General features: G+C 40.6%; 3 protein-coding genes across 4 annotated transcripts; 2 read left to right on the top strand and 1 right to left on the bottom strand.

Annotated features, from left to right (window-relative positions):
- Positions 1–2058: 2058 nt before the first annotated feature.
- LOC135932140 (lens fiber membrane intrinsic protein-like) lies at positions 2059–2998 on the bottom strand. Of its 2 annotated transcripts, none has more exons than XM_065469484.1 (4): positions 2753–2998; positions 2468–2621; positions 2235–2369; positions 2059–2120 (listed from the first exon to the last, which is right to left on the bottom strand). In XM_065469484.1, exons 1-4 carry the CDS (start codon positions 2996–2998, stop codon positions 2059–2061), a joined length of 597 nt encoding a protein of 198 aa, XP_065325556.1. The 2 variants fall into 2 exon arrangements, with proteins under 2 accessions (XP_065325556.1, XP_065325559.1); XM_065469487.1 differs by having other exon boundaries at positions 2468–2617; positions 2824–2998.
- A 3186-nt stretch (positions 2999–6184) lies between these two features.
- Positions 6185–14341, top strand: ubqln4 (ubiquilin 4). The gene is made up of 11 exons (XM_065470914.1): positions 6185–6387; positions 7953–8104; positions 8280–8428; positions 8528–8790; positions 8948–9106; positions 9270–9492; positions 9647–9786; positions 10279–10362; positions 11276–11391; positions 11470–11635; positions 12880–14341. Exons 1-11 carry the CDS (start codon positions 6244–6246, stop codon positions 13030–13032), a joined length of 1749 nt encoding a protein of 582 aa, XP_065326986.1. The 5' UTR covers positions 6185–6243; the 3' UTR covers positions 13033–14341.
- A 2191-nt stretch (positions 14342–16532) lies between these two features.
- LOC135932139 (ras-related protein Rab-25-like) lies at positions 16533–18285 on the top strand. The gene is made up of 5 exons (XM_065469479.1): positions 16533–16610; positions 17144–17339; positions 17566–17759; positions 17939–18019; positions 18108–18285. Exons 1-5 carry the CDS (start codon positions 16574–16576, stop codon positions 18230–18232), a joined length of 633 nt encoding a protein of 210 aa, XP_065325551.1. The 5' UTR covers positions 16533–16573; the 3' UTR covers positions 18233–18285.
- Positions 18286–23929: the final 5644 nt, after the last annotated feature.

The raw sequence follows: 23929 nt of genomic DNA, 5'->3' as shown, positions 1-23929 counted from the left end.
GACATTTGGCTCTTGCTCATATGCTCCATCTTGTTTAATTTGAAGCCAAAATCCACAGGAAAAAAAATTCAGAATAATATATGAATGTGTATTTTAATGTTTTGGTTTTTTTGTTATCTAAAAAGCTTTTTTGTAAAATGGCCCAATAATTTCAAACCGGAATGTCTGTTTATACTATATTTGTTTCACATGTTAATATAAAGTTTGACTGTTGGTTAGACAATCGCCATCATTAAAGAGACATGACCATTAATGAATCAATATTTCTGATCCAATAATCTAATGTATAAGATTTTGCATTAAACCTACATACATTTTGGGTACATGTAAAGTACATTTTGATCTTGACCTTCATGATATATATATTTTTTAAGTATTATGACTTTTAGTTAAGTAGAGGGTCTTAATACTTCTTTCACCACTTAAAAAAAATGATGATTCGTGTTTGATGTGAGAAAAATAACACGTCTGCAAAGTCAGATATACTAGAGATGTTGTCACATAAATCATCAGGTTGTGTCAGTGAAACCTAAAACCTTCCAGGTGCTCTCAGTGACAGCAGCAAACATTTATGAGCAGACCTAGAGGGGCGACCTCCCCTGCATCTTTGTGTTGCCACCGTGTGTAGTTACCAGTTTAATAACCTTTTCATTTGATAATAAACCTCTCTTGATTCTGGTAACAAATAAAAACAACAACAACTAATGTTAACCTTAAATCTTAAATGTGTGTACAGATAGATGAATAAAAATATGTCAGTACCCTTTACTCTGTTACTTTGTTTCACTCTGCTGCTATAAAAATGTCTTATTGCAGGACTGTATTAAATAAACATTGCAAGTCCTTAAAATAAAAACAAAATTGAAAAAATTGCCAAGTCATACCACAGACTGTAAACCCTGACTCGGGTGAAAGCTTCACAGAGGGTTATGAAAGAATCTGGAGAAAAGCACACAATATTACGAAGCTTCTCTCTCTACAGCAGCCACGGGTGACCAAGTATGGAAACTTGGACCACCGACTGTTTACATTTCTCCCATTGTTTCTGCGTCATTGAGTAGCCAAGCATTCATTACCTGAACAGCTCCTGCTCTCTTCCTTTCAGCTGATTCGAGAAGTGGATGAGTACCAAGAAAAAGACGGAAGCAGTTAGTAAAGACAAAGGCAGTAAAACAATCGCTGGCTGTGGACCCTGCCCTGGTGTGTGCCCCGGTCCGGGAGCTTGGCGTTCTTCTCAAAATCTATTCTGCTGTTTGTAGCCTGTTTGACACACAAACACAAACAATCTCCCTCTAGTTTTCCATGAGCTGTCAAGCCTTAAGGGGATGTCAAAAATCAAAGGCAAAGCTCTGCCTTTAAACAACAGCCCAAAAAAGAACATATATTTTTCTATTACTTTGGGGAAATCTTTGTCAGATGTATTGAATCTGATAGCTTCAGGGGGAACCCCGAGACAAGAATATTTACCACAGAGGTTTGATGTGCTGTTCTTTGCTTTGTGGACTAATATTTTTGCATTACATACATTCCTCCAGTAGAGTTTGCTTATTAATAAAAAGTATTTCCAGATGGGGAATGTGGCTCCATTAGTCTGCGGTGCTGAAAGTTAAAGGAGTGACTGTATAAAAATCCGATCTACAAAAACTACAACCTTAGCAGGTATTTAATCCCTGATTTGATGTTTAATATAGTGGCCCTACATTCCTCATCAAATCTGACTACGTTAGGACTTCCGTGGTGTTTTAGTGCTGCCATCTCCTGGTGAGATTTCCACACAAAACTTAAGCCAGTAACAAATTACACTAGTAAAAACAGCATCAGTCATGTTATAGCTTTATTAGTTTTGTTTGTCCTCTATATTGTTACTGTGACTAAAAAAAATCTGTACTGCAGTGACTTTTTAAAAACATGCTAAACAGACCATCAAAGACCTCCAGCATCGGTATAAGACGTCATCTCTTCAGTAGATCAGTCAAGGCCACCTTGATGGGTTCTGCCTTTCGTGTATTCCAAGAGGCAGCGTGTCTTTACTTTCTTAAACAAGCTGCCTGTCTCACTCTAGCGTGGTCCGGTTCCTCTCCTGCATTCACACATTCTGTAGGCACATATGTAGAAAATACCTGCAACAGGCCGAGATGAGGCTTTGATCATCAAATATTCGAATGGTCGGATTTTAGGTATTTAATGGTAACTTAAGCAGTTATTGACTTTTGCAACTGGATGTCCTTTCTCACCTGCAAAGAAGGTCATGAGCATCGCCACCCAGCCGAGTATGTATGACCAAGAGAAGCGCCAGTCACCGAATCGCTTTCCCAGGAAGTTGATTGTCACCCCAGTGTAGATGGCCATCGCCAGGAGAACAAAGAAAGCTGAGAGGGAGATTGGGACGCACATGTCAGTAAATCTAGTGTCATCATTACTGTTTCTGTTGGTGTGTTTTTGCCGAGTCAAAAGAAAGACAACTCACTTGAGACAAAAAACATGATTCCTGCGGCAAAGGAGCGGTTGAACCTTTCAAAGGAGGAAAAGTGCGCAAAGGACATGATGCCAGCAATGATGCCTGCAAAGCACGACATCCCTGAAAGGATCATGAAGGCCCTAGTGGCATTCCAGTAAGCTGGGTGAAAACAGACAGAAATGAACAAGTAAGGCATGTATGACAGGATTGTTTTGATTGTTGATCCAAAGAAATTCAATTGATTTTATTTCACAGCCATGTCAATATCCAAAAATGAAAAACAGACACATAAATGTACACACTCCTTTGATTTGTTACAAATACTGTGGCGGTCCAATGGGCTGAAGACACCCTGGATCTCTTACCTATGCTGTCGGTCTGCATGTAGCACTTGTTGGACATGCAGTACCTCCAGAGACCCTGGTGGGCATAATTTCCAGAGAGTCGATACTGCATCCAGTAATCCGTGGCAGTGGAGACCACTAACAGGATATTACCCACTATGGCACAGAACAGGCCCCCTCCCATGAAGCTGTACATTTTGAGCAGAGATAATGGGGCCGCTGTAGAGCACCTGTAAAAACAGAAGACGATAGACATATTTCTTACACTGTAAAAGCGAAAACCTGCAAAGAAAAGGTTAAATATGTCACAGCTGAAACAAACACCTGCAGTGTGTTTCTGCCTTTGCTCTGTGCATATGTGATAGTACAACATTACCCAACCTAAAATACGTTAAACAGAAAATTAAATGTTCATGATCATTCAAATTATCCCAAAACTACACAAAGGCGACAGGAAAAAAAGGGGAAAGGGAGCTAATTATGGATTTTTTAGCCCTGTTTGAAAACAGCACATAAAGCCAACCAATCCACAACAAGTACACTGGAAGAACATGAAGCTGATTGAAAATATTACTCTATATACAATCTTAGAACAATCACATTTTTAGCTGTCTTTTACAGAAATCCAACATTTGATTAGCAGTTTACATTGCCAAAACATATTTACCTGTTCTTTAGAGGAAACATTACTGTGACTTGAACAAGCAAAATCTGTGTAACAGCTACTCTGTGTGATGCCGCAGTTTGTTTCTCATGTCACGCCGGTTCTTCTTCAGCAGTAAGTGACCATGAACGCAAACGTGACACTGGAGGATAAACACTCAAAAACAGCAGTGAAATCTGATCCCTTACCTCGTTTCTGGAAATGCACCTTTCTCTACTGCCCGCCTTCCAGAGGTAGATAGAGTAAATACGAACAGGCAGAGGGGGAGAAGAGAGAGCAGGCTGGAAAGAGAGCGAGAGAGTCAGAGACAATACTACAACTGTAAAGTTGTCCCCTCTGATTTTTTGTTGAGGAAAGCAAAATCTTTTGCTGCCATGAGTCTCGCTCAGTGAGATACACTTGAATGAAACACCACAGGGGCCACGGTGCAAATGACACGCGTGTGCGTGTGTGTGTGTTTGTGCGTGTGTGCGCAGTCTCTGGCATTTGTGTGCCCTTAGAGAAGGGGTGTTCCTTTTGGGGGGTTTTGTTTGTTTGTAAATGGCTTGCTCTAGAACTGGGGATGTGCATAGGTATGCAGGACTGTCAGTGTCAATGCAACATGCTGAAGTAAACACTTTTCTTTCAGCTCTGTCCCCCTGTGGCAGCATGTACAGACACATATAGAGGCAGCGCTCTATACAAGCCGTATCTCTGTCACAATTTAAACCTGATACAGTATATGTTAAAATCAGGAGCTCTACCCTGCAGACTGGGTTATAAAGGAGGTTTTTAACTAGTTTGAAACATTTTAAAAACAACTTATATGATTCACAAAGTGAAATAGGAAAAAACACACCACACACTTGGATGTTTGGTCACTGTGAGAATACTCACTGACGTGGGGAATTTCTGTACTCTCACTATAAACCTTATCACACCCACACACCCTTATCCTAAACCTACCTATGACGAACCTGTGATGCTTTTTAGCAAATCTGTCCACTTTTTCTAGATACAGTTACATGTATATTGGAAAAGGGGTACATACGTGAAAATCATCTATGCTTAGTCGATTGAGATTCAGATCACTTTATTAATGCCAAAAAAGGAAAATTTGTTTGCATCTTACGGACACAACCTACTCACAAAACCTAGTCCTTAAACACAACACTGTTGCATGTCAAGGCAGAGATCAACAAAGAATGAGGTCATGGGAAAAGAATTAAAATAAATACATTAAACATAAAATAAATAAACAGGACAAGTGTCTAAAAATCATAGAAAAAATTAATCTAAATGAACCCTGTCAGTGTTGAGTAATCTAATAGCCGAGGGAATGAAGGATTTAAAGTATACATTTGATCCACTCTGGGGTACACAGAAATGGTGACCTAGGAGGAACTTCCTGAAATCAGATGAAAAATATGTTCAGGATGGTTAATAATGTTTATTGCCTGCTTCATTATCTGATTTTCCAAAGAGTGAGCACAGATGTCTCTGCTTGGCTCCTGTGACTTTGAAGCAGGTGTTAACAATACTGCTGACAGAGTTCATATCCTTAATAGACAAAACACTAAACCAACAGATAAAAGGAAATGTTAAAAGACTTTAACTAAAATAAATAAATAAAAAACACTGCATAAAGGTTCATCACAAGGGTTAATTAATTAACAAAAACCTATAGTACTGTGCAAAAGTATTGATCACCCTATCGTGTCTTTATATTTTGCTTCCAGAGAGCCAGACTTTCCTGTAAATTTATAAGTGGTCTTGAGCAATAGTTCTACAGGCTTTCTGGAGGCCTTTCTAACTTATTCTTTGAACGTTGATGGTTTTTTCTCTCATTTTCAGTCCAGTCATAGTGCCTGGCCATTTTTTTAAGCCACCTAACACTGACCTATGAATCATTAAAGCTTAAAGAGGCACCTAAACTCACGAGAGTAATCGCTGTTTTGTTTACACTTAATAGATACCTTAGTAAAGAACCAATTTACATGTTATTTTAGGCACAGACTATCACAAAAACACATGATTGTTTTACATTTCTACAGCTGAATCTGTGAAAAAGGCCAAAGATGACACAATTTGATTGGCATAAGACAGCAGTTTTGCAATAAAAAGTTGATTACCAAAGAGCTAAACTGCTGAAAACGCAGCAGATGATGGATGAAAGTCACGTCCTTAAGGGACAGGAAAAAATCCAGTAAAGTCCTGATACAGAACCTGAGAGAGGCATTTGGACCTTCACTTAATCTATTTACTATTACATTTCCTATTTACAAAGTTTGTTTTTTTCCGTATATATTGTATTTCCATGGACGAATATGGCTCAGCACTGTACTTTTAAAAACAGAACGTTTTGATTATACATGCTTTAAGTTTAAATAAATTTTGTTTTGTTTTTGTAAAGTTTGAATAGAGAAAATCGATAAATGTATGAAAGCTTGGGTGGCTTATCTCTCACCTAATACCTAAATAAATAAATAAGAATACGCCGGTCTAAAATAAAGAATGTATGTATGATACCCGATTTGCTGCCAAAAGCCTGATTACAGTGCAGACATGTTTTAGAAAGTCATTTCCGATTTTGTTTATTTGGGGGGTGGGGATGTTAATCACACGTGTGATGTTTTAGAACATCCGTTTCCTCTGGTGATACATGTGATGACCAATGATGACCAGGCAGAGACAGCGTACATACGGGAGCTTGTGAAATTCGTTCTGGAAAGAGGTTTGACCTCTCATGATCCGGAAGCCGACGCCAAGACCCGAGCTGTTCCATCGGCGGAGTAAAGATGGCTGACCAAGGCGCCGCAGATCCTGGTAATAACAACAATAATAAACCTGAAGCCTCCGAGGGAACTATTATAAAGGTCACAGTGAAAACCCCTAAAGACAAAGAAGAAATCGCCATCGCAGAAGATGCCTCTGTTACTCAGGTTGGTTGTGTTTTGCTGGTGGGGAGCTAGCTGCTGCGCCTCTAACGTCATGCCTCTGCCCACAAGTTCAGCTAGGAAGCTAACGAGCTAGCCTTGTTAGCATTTGTCGTCACTCTAGCCGGCAACCAGAGGCTTTGTGAAATTAAAGGGGCTGTGTGTAGCGGAAGTGTTGCCGCTTAGGGTAACAAATGTTCGGTGATATTAACGTTGGTGACATCCAATCGAGGAATATGACCACACATCAATAGATGAAATTGCGAACCGGTTAGCCTGCTAACTGTTAGCACTTAGCAAGTTAGCCAGCCAACTTGCTAGCAGAGCCATTAGCTAACTATGTAGCCAAACAAGTGTCAGCTGACGCTTTAGTTATGCCACTGCCACAAGTAGGAACCGATATAACTGATAGCTGATGTAACCACGACAGGGGTTTCGGATTTACAACATACTTTAATTTTCTGTTTCAGCCCGACGGCTTTAGCGAAAGCTAAACTTTGCTTTCCCTCTAGAACATTCTCAGTGCTGCCCCTGAGTCATTGGGCTTTCTTGGGAATATACAGTTTCTCAGTGTTACTGTTGGCTTGGCGACGTGGGACAGTGAAAGCATAACGCAGTCTTTTTAATCACAATAAAAGGATAATCTCTTCAGCTGTGTTTGTTATGGCTGTGTTGCCACTGAATGGTTGTGGTTTCACTGTTCATACATGCTAGCCATGTTCTTTAATCTGTTCATGCACATGGGCCTGTGTTTGTTTGATGTACATAACATTTAGTGCAATGACCAGGTTACATGTATAAGTATTAAATTGTTTAAGTTGCATTGTATAATCATGCGTATTTACTTGTGTAGATTCTGTGCTGCTTTTACACAGAGGTTGCTAGGCCCCTGTGATACACACAAAACGATAGTACTCAACAATTCTGGGCCATTATTAAACCATGATACTGATACCTGATTCCTTTTTTTAAATCCTTCTTTTATAGAAAGCAGTCTTAAAGCTTTTCATGTTTTATCAAACAGAGTAAAGTTGATGAAAAGTAACAGGTAATCATTGACCACTACCCACAGGTACTCTGGTTTTCTAATGGGCTGATTGCAGTCAGGAAGGCCGATTATAGGGTGCTAGTGATTTCTTTTTCCTTTGTCCTTAAAATACTCATCAAAGGTGTACTTTATCAATGGGATACGAATGGTAGAACAAACCATATGCTAATGTTAGGAAATAGGGGCGAGAGGAGGAGTACACCCATTACAGGCCGCCAGTTTGTGCCAGAGGGAAAAACTATTTTCTTTTAAAGTAATTTTCACAAAGTGTTGAAAGACTAGTGGTAATCTGATAGATTTAGAGTGCATGGTCCCAGATAATAGGATATTTAGAAATGGCATCTGTAATGCCAGAGGTTTGCATTAAAACAGAACCAGATAATAGCAGCATGTCACGTGAGTTTATTCATCTCTTTCTTTATATTGTAGTTTTCATTTTCAGTTTCTGTCTCCATCTCTTCTCTTTTTGTAAGACATTTTCTGGTTCACTTCTTATGTTTGTTACTTTTTTCTTGTCTTTTAGTTTAAAGAAGAGATCTCGAGGCGGTTCAAAGCCAAACAGGACCAGCTGGTTCTGATTTTTGCAGGGAAAATCTTAAAAGATGGCGACAGCCTCAGCCAACATGGCATCAAAGATGGCCTGACAGTGCACTTGGTCATAAAAACAGCACACAAGTAAGTCAACAAACCATGCTGATTCAACCAAATGCTTCGTGTCGGTCTTCAAAAAGGATTCATTAGATTTACAGTTCACTCTTTTTTGTGCATTTGGATTCATGTTTCTCTTCAAAGCACAAGGCGCTCACAGCATTACTAAGTTTCTTTTGCCCCCAAAAACTCATCTCTGTAGGGCGGCAGATGGTGGTAGCACATCAGCCTCTAGCTCAACATCCACCCAAGCAGGCAGTACCTCCACTTCAAATCCAGGCACCAACCCCTCAACCACAACAGGCTCTACTGGCTCAGCCCCACCACCCACACAGACGCCCAACATACTGAGTAAGTGCAACTTTGTGTAATTGTATACAAGCAAACACCTTTCACTGTTTGAGCAATGCGGTGTGTTTAACCAGCACTCTCCAATCTTTCCTCCTTCAGCTGGCTTCGGTGACCTGGCTGGTCTAGCTGGACTGGGCATGGGCTCGGCTAACTTCATGGAGCTACAGCAGCAGATGCAGAGGCAGCTCATGTCCAATCCAGAGATGCTTTCTCAAATTATGGAGAACCCGCTGGTGCAGAACATGATGTCAAACCCAGACTTGATGAGACAGATGATTATGGCTAATCCTCAGATGCAACAGTTGATGGAACGCAACCCTGAGATCTCCCACATGCTCAACAACCCTGAGCTTATGAGACAGGTAAACAGAACTAAGAAGGGCTGAATGTGTCATTGAGGTAGCACAATATTAAATTCCCACTATATTTTCTGCCTTTTTTTAAAGGATTTTACGAGCTCTGTTTAAAATTATACCTTGATTCAGTTGCTTCCTTTCGTGTTCTTATAACACCTCACAGACCATGGAGCTGGCCAGGAACCCAGCCATGATGCAAGAAATGATGCGCAACCAGGACCGGGCTTTGAGCAACTTGGAGAGCATCCCAGGAGGATACAATGCTTTGCGGAGGATGTACACAGACATCCAGGAGCCCATGTTTAGCGCTGCCAGAGAACAGGTATCTGTGAGGAATACTTGCTGACAAATGCTTTGTTTTTGTGCACTGTTTGTGCTTGTTGAACTTCTCACTCATTCTGTAGTATTTGTTGTCTCTTTTTTTGTCAGCATTGCATAGCTAGCAGTATTCTGACAGTTGTGTTTCCAAATGTGCCTCCTTGTAGTTTGGTAGCAACCCATTCTCAGCTCTGGGAGGGAGCTCCGAGTCTGGTGCCCAGCCATCACGGACAGAGAACCGAGAGCCCCTACCAAATCCATGGGGGCCACCAACTTCTTCTAACCCTTCTGAGAGTGGAGGGGGCAGCACGGGGAGCAGTAGTACCACCGCAGGCACCACCCCAAGTGTGTCGAACCCTCTGGGCATCAATCCTGGCAGTCTGGGAAATGGTGAGCCAGAGCGAGCCTGAATTCCTTAAATTTAATATTATCTAACTATCTAATTATTTATTTGTAAATAATACTTTGATGTAGTGAATTATGTATACATTACTTTTTTTTGAATTTCTTGTGTATATTTTCTATTGTTTTCTTTTTATTGTAGGCATGTTTAACAGCCCAGGCATGCAGAGTCTACTGCAGCAGATCTCTGAAAACCCTCAGCTGATGCAGAACATGCTGTCTGCTCCCTACATGCGCAGCATGATGCAGTCACTGGCTCAAAACCCAGAGTTGGCCTCCCAGGTAAGCTTAAAGATGGATACAAACACACATTTAAACATACATATAATGCACAGCCATGCAGAAAACAATTAGATTAAAATCTTTTCCTGTTCAGAATGTGCATCAGACAGGTGCACATGTTTATACATAGACAAGTGGATCATAATGAACAACTCAGTGTCAGTATCAGGTTAGCCACTGGCATTAAGACAATACAGAGATTGTCTTTTAAGCTCATATTTACAGAAGATAGTATGGTGTAAACAACAAGGTCTGACTTTTTCACTTTGAATAAAAAAGGTTGATTGTGTGTCAGACCAGAACAGCTTCATGAAAAAGTGCTGCTGAGTGATACTAAAGACATATTGATTAGGGTACAGCATCAGTTTGAAAGCTGTGGTGAGGTGCTAAAATGAATTTACTTAAATTTTTCTATTATTTTAGTGAGTAGGCAGCATAGCCTGATGTGGAAAGATAATTTTGCTTGACTGTATTTCCCTTTTTCTCTACCAGGTTTTGATGAATAACCCCTTGTTTGCTGGAAACCAACAACTGCAGGAACAGTTCAGAGCTCAGCTGCCTATCTTTCTGCAGCAGGTACAGCATATTTGTTTAGTTTAGTACCACAGTTCTAGATTTGCATGTTTTCTATAAAAGACTGTAACAAAGAATGGAGCTGATTAGATCTGCAGGGTGGCATAATGAGCCTCAGTCTATGTATCTGCCGAGGGTACATGATGAATTATATCATTAAATAATATGTATTTAATACCTGATTTAGAAGTTAAAATACATTAAACACATTGAAAGATGATGAAATTACGTGTTTCATTTTTAATTAGAAGTGAATTTGGCAGTAGTATATCAAATGATCACCCAGAAGGGTGGAAGGGACTGTCGGTTTCATAGTTAACAGACTCCATCTGGGCAACCAAACCACAAGACGACAACACACAAACAGCTCCCTCACAGGTGTTGCTGCGCTCACTTAGAGCAGTGCTGGCAAATGTCCCAGGTTCTTTAAATAAAACTGAAATCTGAATATTAGAAGAATCTCCTGAATAGTTGTTATTTGTTAGTTGAGTCGCTTTCCCACTTGAGTCGGTTTTTGGATAATTGCATCAATACATTTTCTACTGTTCTTCTTTCTCACATGTACCACACAACATGTCACAAATTTAAGGCAAATTGTCAGCTTTCAAACTATTGGCAGTACTTCACAGGGTTCACTTGAGGGAACTACTGGACCTAGCATGCAGGAAATATTTGCTAACAGTAAATGTAGCAGAATATTACCTGTGGTGCTCACACAGCAGCACCATTTGACATAGCATGAACTCTGTACTAGGTAGCTAGAAAATGTCTGATGTAATTGCGTCTGACATTTAGGTTCTCCAATGCACCTCTGTCAGCTGAACAAACCTGCAGTGCATGTGTGAAAACAGCTGTAACACTCACACAATGTAGACTGCTAATCCTTTGACAATTTCATTGAACTGTTGGGTTGCAGATGCAGAACCCAGAAGCTCTGTCAGTGATGACCAATCCACGGGCCATGCAAGCTCTGATGCAGATCCAGCAGGGCCTACAGACACTGCAGACAGAAGCACCAGGCCTCATGCCCAGGTATGCTAACACACATATAAACATCGTTCATTTTTGAGGTGGATATACTCTCAGCTGTTAATTTTTCCTTCATCCTAGTTTGATGCCAGGTGGAATTCCTGGAATACCCACAGGAGGGGCCATGCCCACAGAGAACCCTGCATCCTCACCCAGCAGTGCTGGAACAAACACTGCCCAGCAGCAGCTGATGCAACAGATGCTCCAGATGTTTGCTGGAGGAGGAGGTGGAGGCGGAAGCGCAACGGTACACATGAATAGGAATTACAGTACTGTGTCTTGAGCCACATTTCTTTTTATATTTTGGTGGTAAAATAGGACATAGTTCCAGTGTTTTATTGAAACATGGAAAAGTATAAAAACTGAGTTGTTTTTTTTTTTTTTTTTTTCAGTTTTAACAAGGTTTAAAGTCAACATTTGGTTTCACTATCTTTATTCTTCAACATAGTCTGAACTCTCTTAGGCAGCTGTTTTGTCATGTCTTCGGGAATAGATCTCTAGGCTTCTTGAAGGACATTTAAAGGTCTTCTATGCATGTTTGCTGCCTTTTGTTCCATCCTCTGTCAAGATCATCTCACACTGGATTTTGACATACCTCAGCCTTTTCTCACTGTTTGTCCTCCTTATGAAATGGCTTCTTGACAGCTGCCTTCCGTTTAGACCATATATGATGAGACTTCAGTGAGCGATCCACTGAAGGACCAGATGTACCTCTCTGGTCCTGTGTCAGGTCTTTGCTGGAGTTTTTCCTTTGTCTTAAAGGTAAAGTCTGTAAAATCTCACTAGATGTCAGTAGATTGCAAATTGCAGTTAACTGAATTCAATTTTTCTTACCCCTCTTAATTCAAGTGTGTAATCATAGCTACAGTGAGCACTGGGGTACACACTACACTTTAAAATATTTGAATAATGTCAACACTTGGCAATGAATAAGGAATAAACTTTGTAAAAGGTGTCCACGGCGAGGTGATGAGTCGCTGAAGCGTACTTCTGGCAAATGACAGCAATAGTGTGATGAGTTGTTGAGGATATTCTGAACTTTTCTGTCATCAAGTGCTGCTGTTTCACCGGTCTCTAGCTCTCTAGTCACATACATAAACATAATTAGGTGAAACACTTAATTGAGTTAGGTTGTTATCTTTGGGTGGATGATTTATAGGCCTGTGTTAAGTGGTCAAATAACATTCCTGTGAAAATGGTCAGGTAAAAGGACTGGACTGAAATGAGTGGAAGATCAGCCAAAGAAAAACATTGAAAGGCCTTCAAAAAGCCTTCTTAAGGACACTTTTTAAAAGGACAGAAAAGTCTGGCTAAGCATAATATAAAGAAATCAGGGGTGGCTCAAGACTTTTGCACAATACTGTACAATTTGTGAACATGTGTGCTCTCAGATGAAATGACTGCTTTACAGAAAAAAGGGGGGGGGGGGATGGACATGGTCACAGTATGGTACTAGTATAATTTGTCTCACATCTCATTTTGTCGTTGTAGACCCAGACCCCAGAGGTTCGGTTCCAGTCCCAGCTGGACCAGCTTAATGCTATGGGCTTCATCAACCGCGAGGCCAACCTGCAGGCGCTCATAGCTACTGGAGGAGACATCAATGCTGCAATCGAGAGACTTCTGGGCTCACAGCCCTCGTAAAGACATACAGTACCTAGTGATACACAGACATGCGCATACATACCTAACTCACAAAAACACCCAGCATCTACAGAGAACCAAAATAAATTTCAGTGTATTGTCCCCAACTTAACGGAACGAACGTGGGCAGGATCTATAAGACCTTCACTCTACATCTGTTCTCAGATCATCCCCCATTTCCCATACTTTCACTCTTTGCCACCATCCAACCAGATCTCTGTCAAGAGTGCTGCCGTAGAGTTGGACTGAACCACTCTTACCGTAAAGGGTATTCTGGTGCAGAGAATAAGAGTGAAAATCTCTCCTGGAAAGGGATTCCCTACCATTTTCACTATATATTATTTTCTTCATGTAAAACTGGAGTAGAGTGCTACAGGTTAACATTTTCATGATACAAATTGAACCCACGTGATGTGATTGGCATCTGGCTCTTTTTCCTACATGGCTACTGTGAGGTTTGCTGGTATTTAACTAGCAAATTGATAAATGAAGATTTTCTGATTACAGGTGGCAAACCTGAGTGTTAGCAGGAAGGTATCTTGTCCACGCAGATGATCCACCTTATTTCCTCCTCCTTTCCTTGTTCTAAAGATTCTACTTAAATGGCTGTCGTTCCCCAACAGCTTTCACTATTTATTGCAAGCTCTTAATAACATGACGTAATACGTCATTCAAGATAAAAGTGCCCACTCACAGGTGCAGTGGCTTTTTCCCTCTGAGGCACCATTGTTGTGCCTGCTGTCTTCCACTGCCCTATCATCAGTGAATTGCCTCACTCAGCGGGTTATTGAGGACCCTGCCCCAACTAAGCAAATTTCACGCACCATCCAGAACTTTAGCCATAATCAGATATCACATTGCAGCGTCTCTGAAGCAGAGGGCGCAGTTAGAATGAATAAGAATGAAACAAGTTTTCCTTTCGTTTTAATCTTATTCTTCATTTTAATTTCTCTTTTGAGGTGCAGTTAGTACCTAGAGGTGATTTGTGTCATCAAAATAAAATGGAAATCAAATGAGTAACGAAAAATGAATGATGGAACGCTTTACAAACAACTCTGGTACAGTGGCATCATAAATTTCTCAAATCAAGCCTAGGTTGTTTTATTTTTTTTTTTATTATTTTTTTTCCTTTTGAAATTCTCAGCAATGTAGTTGTGGTAACCTTGGCAACTGCTGCTATAGCTTTGCTTTGTCTGTTGACCTCAGCTGAAAAAAAGAAAAAAAAATTAAAATCCATCTCCGAATTGAACATGTTGGAACTAACTTTTAACAGTACTGTACTAAAAAAATAAAACATGATTTAAAAACAGCCCACACATGTGTCAGTTGATTATGAAAGTTGATTTGTATGAAGTCATTGAACTTTGTTTCTGTTTTTTTGTTAAATGTGAAATGTTGAAATCTGTAAGATTAAATCTACTTTTGGAGGTTTTTTTTTTTAGTTTTTGTTTTTAAACACAGTTGGCCATCCTTTAAGGTTTGAGTTTTAGTTTGGTACCACTAACGGATGATATTTTAAATATTTAAATTTTAAATCCCTTGGAAGCTTGCTGAAAAGTACACAGATTACTATTAATGATGCTTAAAAGTTCCAGGAAGTGTTTTCATCTCTGATATTAGTTTAGTCAGTTAAAATCAATATTTTCACTATTTGTAAGGAAATGTCTTGTCAAAAATGAACTTACTGTATATTATTTTTATCTTTTCTATTGATTCAAATATTGTATTTCTTACAAAAATAACGTAATTCCGATTTTATACAGTCACAAATAGTCTGTAAGACAAACATGTCACTATAACAATGACACGCTATCTTCTTAGAGTGCTGAGTTATGAATTACTGTGTGAGCCTGAACTGTGTTTGCTGGTTTGTATTCATATAGGATCGATTGTAGCTGTGTTCTGCTAACCACGATAATTAAAATACACTTTAAAAAAACATAAAGGAACATTTTGAACACATCAGATCTACAAAAAAAAAAGAAATCATGCTTGATATCTACATTGATATAGACTGGGTAATTGGTTAGGAATGAAAGGATTCCAGATATTTTAAAGGAAATAGTAATTATTAGCCTACAGGTGGCTAAATTTAAAGACAAAAGTGAAAAAAAGATGTGGCAGACTAGTCAATTTGACCAAAGCTTCAGTTTGCATTTGCAGTATGCATACCTGATAATGTCAGGGTAGGCTCCTAATGAGACTATGGATGGTCTCCTGGGAGATCTCTCGGATCTAGATCTGGGCATCGATGATCTGGAGAATGAGGTGCAACCTGATGGTGTCAGATGGACTGAAACAATAATAATAATAATAATGATAATAATGTCCAAGAGGTGTTTTATTGGATTTGGGTCAAGAAAATGTGGGTGCGGTCACTGATACCAGTTCATACATCCCAGAGGACCTTCCTGCATACTCTCGCCACATGAGGCCAAGTATTGTGCACCAGGAGAAATCTAGGACCCACTGCATCAGTGTAGGGTCAGATGGCAGGTCCAAGGACTTTCTCCTGATACCTAATGGCAGTCAGGGTGTCGTTGCCTAGCCTTCGTCCCTCCATGGATATGCCTCCCCAGACCATCACTGACCCACCACCAAACTGGTCATGCTGAACATTGTTACAGGAAACAGAGTTTGTCACAGCTTCTCCAGCTGGTCTGTCAGGGTGAACCTGCTCTGATCTGTGATAAGCACAATTCACGAGTGGTGTACCTGCCAATTCTGGTATTCTACACTAAATGCCAGCTGGGCTCCACAGGGCTCAATAGAGAACCCTCAGTCACCCTCATGAAGTCTGTTTCTGATCGTTCGGTCAGAGATATTTACACTGTCAAATGCAAAACTAGACGAGGGACAACTGTCACTGTTGCCTCTCTAGTGCACCTGTTGTTAATCTCATCAACACTAAAGCACCTGAAACTGAATAACAACCCCCTCTGCTACTTAACTGATCAGTTAAATATCCCAGAAGTTTAACTGACTTGTTGCTATATGCTTATTAAATTCTGTTTGACCAGTGTATTACATAATAGTTAGTACACTATAAAGCACTCTTAACTCCAAGTTTAATGATCAGAAAGGTGGGGAATGATGACGTGTGTTTGCACACAGAAACCACCTTTTAAGTGAGGTCACACCACAAATGATCAGAATCAGTGCGTGAATAGAGCAGCAGAGGGTGGAGACTCTTCATGACTACCTGCCAGTGGTTCTACCTGTTCCACCTGCTCTCCTCCCTCCAGCCCTCCTTTGGGTGTCAGCTGATGAGAGCTCAGGACTGCCTGCCCTCAATCTGAAGCTACCCACTATGCGTAGATAAAGAAGCAAGCGGCTCAACCAGTTCCCTTTTTTCTTTCCATTCTTTTCTTCACCTTTGCTCTCTCTCCACATCGGAGAGAGAGACTCAGGACTGAGGCTGGATTTTTTTTCTTTCTTTCTGTTTTTCTTTCTTTTTAAACTCTACTTTGGGAGCTAATATTTAAAGTGCCTTCAGGATATTTACTTAGCAAAGCAGGAACCCTTCGCCTCTGAGTGCAGCATGGGGTCTGATGATTCGTACAATTTTGTCTTTAAAGGTGAGTCATGTTTGCTTAAGCTGTGATTGTGTAGGAAGACATGAATGTCTTTTTCTCTGTGTATTATTGCGTATTTGTAGACAATGAAGCTGTCAGGTACAACTCTGGCTGTAGCTGCCTGCTGCTATTTCCAAGGAAGTGAATAGAGCAGGGAAAGGAGGAAGTGATCGCTCTGTATCCATTCGGCTGTAAACCATTTAACCTTTGACCTATTATAGAAACATATAATCTACACGTCATACTTTACAAAGAGCCTCATGAGCATGTGCATATTCCTTATTAAAAGAAACTTCCATTCATTCCAAAGTGAAATCAGCCCCAGGGGTGATGTGCCACGTCTGTGTGATGTCATAGTGTCTAGTATCTTTTGAGGGTGACAGAAAGTCTGGATATAAAAGAATATGTTTCAGGAAGTTACCATGAGATAGGTTTATCCTTGATTTGTTCTAATACTCAGTGTTATTGGTATCTAGTTTTTTAATCAAATAAAGGATTAAGAGCCATTTCAATACCTGTTGTGTGTGTTTGTTTAGTGGTTTTGATCGGAGAGTCTGGCGTAGGAAAGAGCAACCTTCTGTCTCGCTTCACCAAGAATGAGTTCGCCCATGACAGCCGTACCACCATCGGTGTCGAGTTCAGCACACGGACCGTGCAGATTGATAACCTCACCATCAAAGCTCAAATCTGGGACACGGCCGGCCTGGAGCGCTACAGAGCTATCACCTCAGCGTGGGTACACACACATAAGCACACACCATTTACGAATGAGTAACAGACACAATTGAGGTGGGAATTATGAGATTATCAGTGTTGGCTCACACACGTTTGCCAGTTTAAGTAACACTGATTGCACTGTGTTTAATTAACGGTCGCACCTCTTTCATGCACAACACCTACTTAAAGGCATTGTTTCCTGTTTGAATGTAACACCCAGCCCATGTGTGTTCCTCCTCAGGTATTACAGGGGAGCAGTTGGAGCGCTGCTGGTGTATGACATTAGCAAGCACTTGACCTATGAGAGCGCAGAGAGATGGCTGAAGGAGCTGTACGACCACGCAGACCCTCATATCGTGGTCATGCTGGTGGGAAACAAAAGCGATCTGGACACTCTCAGGACCGTACCCACAGATGAGGCCAGAGACTTTGCAGGTAAGTTAAGTAGTATTGTATAGTTATTTCTTTAATGTTGTTTTGGAATATTTCTAATATATGAGAATGATTTTATTTCTATGTCTTGCAAAAATTCTCATAAATGGTGTTTTCACTGCTAAATACATTTTGCTCTGTATTAATGTTTTTTTTGTTTTTCAAACCCCGGTCTGATTCAGAAAAGAAAGGTCTGATTTTCATGGAGACATCAGCGTTGGACTCCACCAATGTTGAAGCAGCTTTCAGTGAAGTTCTCACAGGTAAAGGTGCCCAGAAAGAGCATTCACACCCTCACTTTGACTTGTGTCCGTGTTGATTGCCAATCTTCTTCGTCTCCGTTTTCTCCAGCGATCCATAAGAAGGTGGCCAGCAGAGAGGTGACCCGTGGCTCCATCAGTGCTGTGACCCTCTCCAGCCCCATTGGGCCAAGCAGCGAGGCACAGGAGGAGCGCAAAGGCTGCTGCAGGAGCTAATAACAGACTGCGACCCCCCCCCCAGAAAGATTTGCTGTGTACATACTGAAGCATCACCATGCTTGACTGTCATTCGAGCTCAAGCATGAGCTCATACATTATTGTAGGAGTGAGGCTTCTGCTTGACACTGAGCTCTCAGTGTTCAGGCCTCTTTCAGTATACCATCTGTACAGTATATCATTTACTGAATAAGTGTTGCAAATGGTAATTCACTTTCACATTTTATACATATTTCTTTTGATGGCTGATGGGCAATTTCTGCATTAGATGGCATTTTTTCTTTATGTTTCTAGAAATACTTTGTAATGTTTTATTGCTTTTATCCAGAGGAATCCAGAGGGAACGTCTTGGAATAAGTTATTTATGCTTCTTCTATTTGCTTGTACTTGCAACAAAAAGTCATGAAACATCTCCATGAGACTCGAGCTATGTGGAAAAAGGAGATAAAAGGAGGTGAAATAAATAAAGTTATAGTGTTAACACACTAGCTGAATAAGACTGGTCCAGTTTGAATCAATTCATATGCTGTTAGATAAGTTAATCTTTAAAATTTTGTATTGGTGGAGTTAAATGAGGGATCAGTGAGACCGATGGTATTCCTGCATCATCATAGTTAATGCTATTTTAGGACCAATCACATTGTTGTGTTGTCAGATTTGTGACTTTTGGGGGGTGGGACTGAAGTGGGAGAAGTTTGTCTTTACGGCTTTCTGACAAACACTGAAGTAGAAGTAAGGTAATAAAAAGAGCATCAAAATCAATGTAAGGAGCAGGTTGTCCTACTTGAAACCAAAAGTCACTGTTGATTTGTTCAATAAACTGGTGTGAGATGATTACAGTTTTGTGACATGGTGCATTATCCTGCTGGAGGAAGCCGTCAGACGATGGGGAATCTGTGGTCATAAAGGGATGGGCATGGTCAGCAACAGTACTCCTGCAGGCTGTGGTGTTTAAACAATGCTCAGTTGGTGAAAAGGGTCTCAAAGTGTGCCAAGAGAATATCTCCCACACCAGAGTTACTAAAGTTTTGTGTTTTCTAAGTAGTTTTATTTCATTTTTTTGTTGTTTATTTTAGTTTCAACTAGGTTACAGAGTGTATTTTCTTGTTTCAGTTTAGATTTTATTGTTGGAAAAGATTTTGTTTTAGTTTAGTTTTCATTAGTTTCAGTGTTAGTTTTAGTCTTTTATAATTATTATTGTGTGGAGGTAATATGTCTGAGGCAAGATATTGGTATTCCAATAACAGCACAATGTTTTGAAAGCGGTTGACTAACAGTCTTGTAGACATCTCACAAGTCTCAATAAACACATTTATCATGTGTCATCGGGCAGGTTAATAATACATTTTTGCTTAATTAACAGATACCAAAGGTAAGAACATTTCCTTTCTCTCTATATATATGTGTTATTTTAGTTAGTTAATTTTCCAGGGTCACAAAATGTTTACGTTTTTTATTTTATCAGACTTCGTTTTTAGCCTATTTTAAGTTAACTTTAATAACCTTGCACCACAACATTGCAGGATGGAGCCATGCAAATTTTGATCCTACCATCTGACTGACACAGCAGAAATCAAGACTTGTCAGACCAGGCAAGGCTTTTCAATTTGCTGTTGTCTAATTTTTGTCTGTGTGAGTTTTAGGCTCAGTTTCCTGTAATGAGTAGTTATTTGAGTTACTATTACATCCTATCAGCTTGAAGCAGTCTGGCCATTCTAATCTGCCATCAACAAGGCATTTGCACCCAGAGACCTGCTGATCACTGGATATTTTCTCGTTGTAATTCCATTTTCTGTGAATCCTAGAAATGGTTGTGTAGGAAAATCCAGTAGATCAGCATTTTTGGAAATAGACCAGTATGGATTATATCTATTGATTTTCTTATCATTTCCGGGTGCTCTAGATTATATTAGTTGTCACGAGGCAAGAGGCAGGGTACACCTTGGACAATCTGTCAGCCTGTCCCAGAGTAATGCAGAGATATAGATAAAAAATTCACACTCACGTTCTATGGTTAATTTAGGACCCCCAGTTAACCTAAACTCATGGATGTCTTTGGACTGTGGGAGGAACCTGGAGTGCTTGGCGAGATTAATATAATATACAAAACTCCAGGTTTGAGGTATAGGTGGAGTAGTAGTTTCCCCAAGTCACAGAGCAATGGCGTCAGACCAGCATGATTGGTTTTCAGATCTTGCCCAATGATAGAGTCCTGAGATGGTCTTTGAAGGTGCTATGTCTCCTCTCAACCTGTAGATGGCACTGCCGATGTTACAAGTTGAAACCACAGCCCGAGGGTACTATAGTGAAATACATTTGTTCCCCCTCTCATTCATTTAGTAACGCCTACATGTCTCATACTCCTGTCTCATCTCTTACTATGCATCACATTTACGTTCATAATATTAAGTTAGCAACCTCTGCTGCCTATGATGTGGGGTATTAATTTACATTTTCCCCAGACTTGGTAATTTTATGTCAACGTGTCCACTCGCAGAAGATCTCCAGACTATGGATGTAATTGTACAAGCTCATATGGCACAACTGAGTGAATATAAATCTACAGCGGTGGTAGTTAATGACATTCTGGACAGATAGGGCTCTATCTCTGGTTCACAGATGTGCATGAGGAGCCTTTGCTGTGGTATGAGCGTGCGTGTGTGCTGCGTGCATGCTGTGTCCCCAAGCAAGACTCCTCTGCTGGAGATGATTTTGCTACAGTGAAATGACCACAAATGCTTTTATTAAGCTTCTCTCATGAAAATATGATAGGAAGGCTCTGCACCAGGCAGTAAATGTTTAATTATACCTTGTGAATGGGGATATTTTATAGGCTGAGGAAAGACATCTGGTGTAATAATCCACACAGGCTGAGCAAGCTGCACAGGTTGAAAGCCTGGTCACCAAACCTGTAAATTTTGCTTCATCCCATGCCTATAAGGAAGGTTTGTACTTACTAAATCTCTTTTAAAAAAGAAATTAAAAAAAAATACAGGTTCCTTTATTTATTCTGAGAATAAGAGGGCTGAACAGTGCAGCAACATTTCCTTCTGCTGATTGTTCCAATTTTTTCCTAGTGTGTCAGTGTGTTTCTGACCCAACCTTGAAAGTAAGGCTGTCATCGTGGTTGGAAAGAAATGGATTTAGCACAAACATGTGGTGGCTATTACTCGCATGCTACTAGACATGTGTAAGTTGTAAAAAGTGTGTCTGAAACCAGGACTCGTATATATGCTAAAGTGATAAGTGCAATGGCACCTCTGACCCCAACATGGATCTGTTTATCTCCGGTTTACGATGCCCCCCTCCCCATCCCTGCAGCACTTTGTCTCGCAGGGAAATCTTATCTTCTTGGAGTTTTAAGTCGGAGCATCAAATCTGTACAGTTTGGGTTGTAAACTATGTTTTTCTTATGACCTTTGACTCTCATTTCTGTTGCCTTGCAGTTTCTCTTCTGCTCTCCAAATCCCGCTTTCGCAAATTGTGTCTCTCACTTGGTTTCTGCCTGTCCAGAGCTCATTTTCACTTGTTTATATCCGCTTCCTGTATTTGTTTGTTTATACGCATGATCAGCAGTGATATAAGTCCTACAATCATAACACAATTCCACTCATATTTACATTTCATCTAAAGAGAAAACAAAACAGAACAAAAAAACCCCAGCTGTCCTCTGTAGCCATTTTTAAAAATGGATTTTTTTTCACTTCCTCACATCTAAAGTACTCCAAACACACACACACATGCACATGACTTGAAAAATAAATTGTCAGCTTTTGAATCAAGAAGAGCAGCAATGCTTGCAGTAGAGTGACAGCAGTTTTTATTTTTAATGTTTATTCAGCAGGATGTTTAGACTCATTAAGGAAGACTTTTAGTTATCTTTGGGGGGAAAAGATCCAAATTCAGAAATGCATGCTAGTTTGCTGTTGTGCAGGTGGCAGACAAGGTCATGCACTAATCAGAGGTTTAGCCCTTTAGTGCCTCCACATGTACAAGTGCCATTCAGCAAGACTGAACCTGAATGAGCAAATGAGAAGAGGTAAAGTGGTTTGAATGCATGTCACCCACGTCCCTGCTTTTCACTGAATAGCAGCATCATGCGGGCATGCTTAAAAACGCATTAAATACATAACTTGCACCTGTTGCTGAGTTTTTTCCCCCCGCGCCTTACTGTGTGGGTTCACAGCTACAAACGTACACGACGTGAAAACAACGTCTGGGCGTGAGTGTGTGATGGCCTACATTCCTGCATCATCCCGCATCTGTCAGCAAAGAGCACACATTGATATTTCCACATCAGCTGACATCATCGCATAAATAGAATCCAAGTCAATGCCCGCTGATTGCCATGGTGATGTTGTTATGGCGACCAATCAAAAAGAGAGGTGAGCTGATGGGTGCCTGTGTGTGTTCTCAAAAAACTAAAAAATAAAAAGGCGCAGTGGAGAAAAAGAATGCTGAAAATGGGCAGAGAGGTGGGTTACTGCCTCGAGTTCATCGCAAACAAACTGTTAAAGAGTGCTTTCATCGATCTCTTGAAGACCGGAGGTGTTTTAGTCTCGGCTCGGCTTATCGTGGAATTAAAACATCCTATAATTCAGTTCTCTAGATTAGTGTTTGCACATTTGTCTGCCCCCTCGTGCTTGGCTGTATCGCCTCCCCATATACTCGAGTCAATTAACTCCTTTAAAAGCCTCTAATTTCATAACGGAGCCCGTTGTGCTTGGCTGTCTGTGCTCAAGGCCCAGCTGGGGTCACAAGATTCCTTTCCAGCATGCAATTAAACAGGTTGACAGCCACAAACGAGGCTGAAAGCCTCAGCATCGGTCCACTTAACATAATATTACATACCTCAGTTGCCATGACAGCCTCAGTGTTTGTCTGTGAGTCAGTGATGCTAAACGGCTGCAGGTGTAAAGCTATTATTTCTATTATTAATTATTTATCGATCTGCTATTTGTGGGCCGCTTCGAGCTGAGTCCAGAAACAAAGTAAAGTAAGAGTGCCATTAACACATTAGCTTTGCTGTCACAGGTGAGCTTTCTGCCCGCTCTCAAGTTTGAATTTTTGCTTTAAGTGATGACATCTGGAGAGTGGGAAGCAGGCAAGGTTGTTCTGGCACATTAGCACAATAAAGTCTTCTATCCTCAGTCATAACACGACTTTTGTCTAGTTTTGCTGCTCTGACCACAGCTCCACTGATCCATTTTCTTCAAGGTGGCCTGACAAAAGTTTGGCGCCAATATTTCAGAGGTGATTTCTCACCCTGGCACCACTCCTACACTGGAGGAGAAGAAGCCACGTGGCTAAAACTAGAATATGAAACCACGGGCTTCCAAATGTGTGACACTGAGACGAAGCAAAACTTTTCCAGCAAAAGAGTGGGACAGGCAATAACAGCTAATGCACACAGCCCCCTAAAAGCCCTCGGCTCTTTCTCAGGGGAACACAAAACGCCTGGCAGCGCGGCGAGTGACAAAAGGGGCGTGAAATTGAGTTTATGAGTAGATGTTTCCATGTCTGTATTTTCCTCCTCCTCAGCTTTTGTTCCATGTGGCTCATGAATGGAGGCGCAGTCCACATGAAATGGCTCAGGCTGGAGATATGCCCTGAGTGTGAAGACACCGCATTTATTTGCGAACAAGCACATCACACACTATTTTGTTCCACTGAATAAACACTACTGAATGACTCCGA

This window comes from Pelmatolapia mariae, linkage group LG22 (assembly GCF_036321145.2).
Source record: "Pelmatolapia mariae isolate MD_Pm_ZW linkage group LG22, Pm_UMD_F_2, whole genome shotgun sequence".
In the NCBI taxonomy this organism is placed as follows: Eukaryota; Metazoa; Chordata; class Actinopteri; order Cichliformes; family Cichlidae; genus Pelmatolapia; species Pelmatolapia mariae.
Note: the sequence above shows the minus strand (reverse complement) of the source record. Positions and strands in the feature narration are given on the sequence as shown.